The sequence below is a fragment of the Halictus rubicundus genome, chromosome 8, assembly GCF_050948215.1.
Source record: "Halictus rubicundus isolate RS-2024b chromosome 8, iyHalRubi1_principal, whole genome shotgun sequence".
NCBI classification, from domain to species: Eukaryota; Metazoa; Arthropoda; class Insecta; order Hymenoptera; family Halictidae; genus Halictus; species Halictus rubicundus.
This window is the reverse complement of record NC_135156.1, coordinates 13,398,435-13,403,505: the sequence shown is the minus strand read 5'-3', so window position 1 is coordinate 13,403,505 and position 5,071 is coordinate 13,398,435. Positions and strand designations below refer to the sequence as shown.

The 5,071-nt window shown below is 43.5% G+C and overlaps 1 protein-coding gene across 1 annotated transcript; it reads right to left on the bottom strand.

The window, feature by feature from the left end:
• Window positions 1-3,298: 3,298 nt before the first annotated feature.
• LOC143356344 (uncharacterized) lies at window positions 3,299-4,147 on the bottom strand. Its single transcript, XM_076791947.1, has one exon. It carries the CDS (start codon window positions 4,145-4,147, stop codon window positions 3,299-3,301), a length of 849 nt encoding a protein of 282 aa, XP_076648062.1.
• Between the last annotated feature and the right edge of the window lie 924 nt (window positions 4,148-5,071).

Sequence of the window (5,071 nt, the reverse complement as noted above, 5' to 3'; positions counted from 1 at the left end):
GTTCGGAATGGATTTTCATAAAATTTTGCAATGAAAATTCATAGGCGGTTGATTCTTGCGTTACGTGTCTCAGTCCCGAATATTACAGCATGGCGCCGTTCGCATGACGCAAGGAACGACGTCGGGAGGATAAAAGATTAAAGAAGAATCGCGACTATTTTTCCCTTTGTGAAAAGTCCGCGAATCGCCCCGAGGATGCGCTTTAAAATTCAAATTTGTGAAAACTTGGACAGGGGGGCGTGTATCGAGAGTAACAAACGAGGAACAGTCTTGAGAAGCTTCGATTTTCCTTGAATTATTTCGCGAGAACAGAAATTGCGTTTGCTTGTTACGACCTCGATGGCGTTAAAAATAAAACCAAAATCCTATTATAGCTTCATAAAGAGATTTACATGGTTGTATGCCGCGCATATATTTGCATCTGCTATAAACGCAGTCTATTCATGAAAGTTCATTTTTCTTCCTCCGGCATCAACATCGCATTATTACATACAATTTATATTATAACAGGATGCGAGGAGATCGTAGCAGTAAATGGATGCATTAAACCAAAAATTTGCATAATGCTTCACAATTTCGCGAACAGCTTTCCGAATTTTGTGGCATCGGTAGCGTGTTGTCCGGACATCATGGTTTGTAAACCTGCACATACGCCATATTGGTATCGTCCGTGAGCCTAATCGGAGGCGAGAAGCATCAGTCGATTAACGGAGTCTAGTTAAGTAAAATATAAAACAAATCATATAACTTGCTATTTCCAAAAAAAAATTCAGACAAGCGAACAACCATTTCATGGAACACCATCCAGTAATTGTGTCCCTTACCCTATGTTACTTGGTGAAATGACATCATGGTAGATTCTCTATAGCCTAACTCTGGTACCTAATAAATTTAATAATGTCCACAATCGCAATTGTCAAAGTGATTCAGTAAAATATGACTGTAAAGCTCCTAATTTCTTGAAAAGTGAAAAATGTATTGAAGTGTAAACCAACGTTTTTAAACATTCCTTAAACTATTTCTTTGGTGTCTACCTTTGCTCACATGCAAAATGGATTCCTTATAGTCTGATTCTAGTATTAAGTTCAACGGCGTTTATAATAGCAGCAGTCTGCTCGGTTCTACCTGTAATCGTCGTCGGTGTTAGACTGCTACATCGCTAATAACCCGGCACAAAGTGAGCGTGTATTGCATTTAGTGTGTGTATATCGTCTGAGAAGTTTCGCCGACGACGTTTTAAATAGGAGCCGCTGGTAATGGATAGAAGGAGCTGGATAGGAGGAAGAGGTCCCACAGGATAGCTTCCTAGGAATTGCGTCTATTTATTGATCGTCCGCTGCACTGGAATATTCAGCCGAACCTTGGCCTCCATCCACCTTCAGCCTACCTTCCCGTGATCCTCGTCTTTGGGTACGATTGCCTCCATTTTCTCAACGACGGCGGCTTTGATAATGTAAGGGATGGAGACAGATAGCTGGGAGATGGAAGTACCTCGCAGATGAACTGGTTCACGGGATATAATGAGCTATCTGATCGTCCCACAAATTTCGCGAATTTTTAAATTATCGCTCAAATCAATATTCAACGAAATCCGTTTGCACCTGCAAACATTTTACGGCCATTTCACAGCGTTCCGAACTGCCATTTTCATTTAATTCTCAAGTGGTACAAGGTTCGCGTCAGACTACGAACTATCTGCGACTTTTCTAAAATTCTATAAAAATTTTTCAAGATTTTTTCAAGATTTTTTGAAGAAGTTAAAGAAACTTGATATTTGCAAAAGTTGCAAAAATTCGGATCACGAGAGACCCCAGGACACCATTGCAGGGTTAATGGTTCTGGAACCATAATTCTAACTCTAAATTCATGTATTATGTTCTTTTATATTTAGCATATATATATAATATTTTTAAAAAATGACGGAGACGCAGGATTATGCGAGTACTTTTCTGCAGAGAATTTTGGTCCACGTACCCGAATGATCCATCACCGTTTCTAACGCGGCGTCGTTGTTCGAAATGGAGGACGGGAATTAATTTCGTTGGAGGAACGATTCCATGGGAAGAAATCGAAGGGGAAAGGGTCCGATACAGATCGGTAGTCGGTACGGCAGCAGGGAAAAGTGAAGCTCTCCTGGCTGTGCTATTAGCTCTTAAGCTAAGCCGGAAATTCCAGGCCGGAAGCTGGCAGTCGCAGAACCATGGCGAAAAAAACTCGGTCGAGGAGAGCGCAGAAGATGGAGGACGGGCTGCACGAGGAGAGAAAAGGATTTATAGGGATCCAGCAGCGAATACGCTCCCACGTGGCCCGCATAGCGATAGTTTGTTTTACGTCTTCTATGAACTTCCTGCGGAGAATTCAATTAAACCTAATGTTCATTATTGGCGATCCGGAAATCTCCTCCTTTCCTTATCGTTAATTACGATCTAGCGTCTCTTATTCCGGGGAAATTCCGAATTCCGCAAACTGCTGAACCCTCATTTATTCATAAAGCGTCGAAACATGGCGGGTAAAATCGAATTGCTAGATCCAGTCGCATAGATTTTATACTAATTAACTTTTCGATGAAAGTCTAGAGCTAGTCTAAAAAGTCTAGTTGGGAATTTCGAATGAACATTTAGCAACGTTACAAGTAATACTATTCGTCGATAAGAAATACAGTTTTCGTATCATAATAATTTTTTTAAAAGTTTTTCTGTAGGTAGATTCTATATTCTCGGAAAAATTTGGACTTTATATCAGCCCAATGGAGTATCAATTCTTAATTGGTTGGCTGGTATGTGACGCATATTTTTCAAACTTAAGGTGTGTCATCTTTCTAAGGACTCTTCGTACATAAAACAATTGTTCATGTAAAGAGGGTAGATTCCTGAAGAATTTACTTGAATTTAACATTCTCGATCGCCATTTTTCTACATCCTTCTACTCGCCAACACGGTAATCCTTCATTCTAAGCAAATTCGTCTCGAATTCTTTTTCTATTTAACAATTCGCTATACACATCTTCAATAACAATATCAAAATTCCTCACGGATCGGTATCAATTTAAAAGCAGATTCCAAAGCTGATCAGGAACATCCTTTCGTCACAGCTTCAACCCTCCCCTTCGAGTCCACTGCTCTTCGCACTTCGTTCAAAAAAGAAAAAAAGGAAAGGAAAATCTTCGGCAATTCTCCGAGTCCCTTCTAACGTCAAAAAGATGTCTTTTAACCGATCAGACCGGTGTCCAATCCATCCTCGCTCTTCTTCTCGCTCTCAAAGAGGCCTATAGCTGTTCCGCCTGCGGCTGGTCCGGCCCCTAAACGCGCCTAAGCGAAGACAAATCGTATTTGCGAGGGGTTTCGATCTTTTTGGCGGATCTCCGATTGACCCGGGCATTCTTCTCCTGGGCAGTGATTACGGCTTTGATAGCATCCGGGCCGGGGCTGTTGTCAGATGACGGGGCGCGATCCTCTTCGTGCTGCTCGCCGGACGTTTCGGTGAATCTCTCGACGGTGGAGGGTCTGCGGAGCTGCCTGGTCACAAAGTGATCCAACGGATTAAGATACTCAATTTCCAGCTTGCTCGATACCTCCGGACCGTTCGCCGGTAGTTCGCTCTCTTTGACGAAGTCAAAGAGACCGGCCATGCTTGGCCCGATCACGCTCGTCCTCGAGTCCAGCAGATGCAGCTGCATCGAGTTTAGCACCACCTCGCCGGGCGGGTACCTGGACCCGTAATGGTCACGCAAGCAGGTCTCGAACGCTTTGTACCGGTACGAGCTGTACGTCCAGCCGATGTCCACCACCGGCAACACCTCGTCCGTTTTAACGAACGTGAACGAGTGCTTCGCCTCCGGTGCCGCAGGCCCGCGCGACTCCATCGGCTCGATCCTCGCACCGGAAGAGACCCCCGGCAACGCTGGCGTCGACGAAACGTTCCTCAGGTTGGTTAACAACATCTTCGACTCCGACTTCCTATCGAACGCAGAACGATCCCTCGAGTAGTGCTCGAACAGCTGGGGCGGCGATCTTCTCTGAACCTCTGCTTCGTTCGCATAGTAGTGGAAGATCGTCAACAGCTTCTTCGGGTTCGTCTGAGGAGAATTTAATTTGTTAATTTTACGGTGTTTTTCACTTTTCCGTTCAGCCTCCGTCGAGATGAGCATGATCTCCTAGATTTCTAGGTTCCTAGATTGGACCATAGTTCTTATTCGTATATTTTGCTGTCTCTTTTTTTTTTAGCGTGAAATTATAATTTTTATGCCGCTTGGCAACAACACTGAGACAAAGGACTGTAAAGAATTAGCAGCAACAACTTTGTGTGCTGCGATGCAACTTCTGTTTTTGCCGGCAAGTGAACTATTAATTCTGGTTGGTATAATTGTTAGGAGAGATCATATCTCTAATATTGTCACATTATTTTCCTATTAGTTTTTGTTTACGAAACCTATACGTTAAAGGTAGGTTAGCTTCCGAGATTGGTTCTGAAATCGGACCGGTCGAAATTAAGCGAACTTTTTCTTGGAAGCATAAAAATGTGTCAACGTGGAAACTATGGAGAATGATTTGTCGATTTGCGAAACGTTGAGTAGCTGAAAATTACGGCTTTGATTATCATTAGAATTTGAACTTGTAACAATGAATATTACAATTTGGCATAACCAAACAGCGGTGGATATAACCTCCGAGCAAGGCTGGCTACTAAATTAAAAGGCGCGTGGACGTGGGGGAAAACAAATGTAGGGCCCTGAATTACATACGATTAGCATGTATAACTGGACGATGAGGGGGAACGTCAGAATTAAGGAGCATATTACGGCGTAGACATTCTCCATGATGGAAATGGCGAGTTTTCCGCGGGCCCTCTTACGTAAGGGCTGAGATTTTCTCCCGTTTATGGTGCCGGAATGTCCTCATCGTTTTGTCAATCCCACCGTCGACGGAACACATTGTAAACTCTCATTTGGAAACCCGGGCGAGCCTCGGGCGGCATCGGACACCGCCACGAGGTGTAATCGATTTTTACAACGCGACGTCGCGAGATGTCAAAAGAAAAAATTCTGTCATTTGTTTACGCGGTCGTTCTCGGC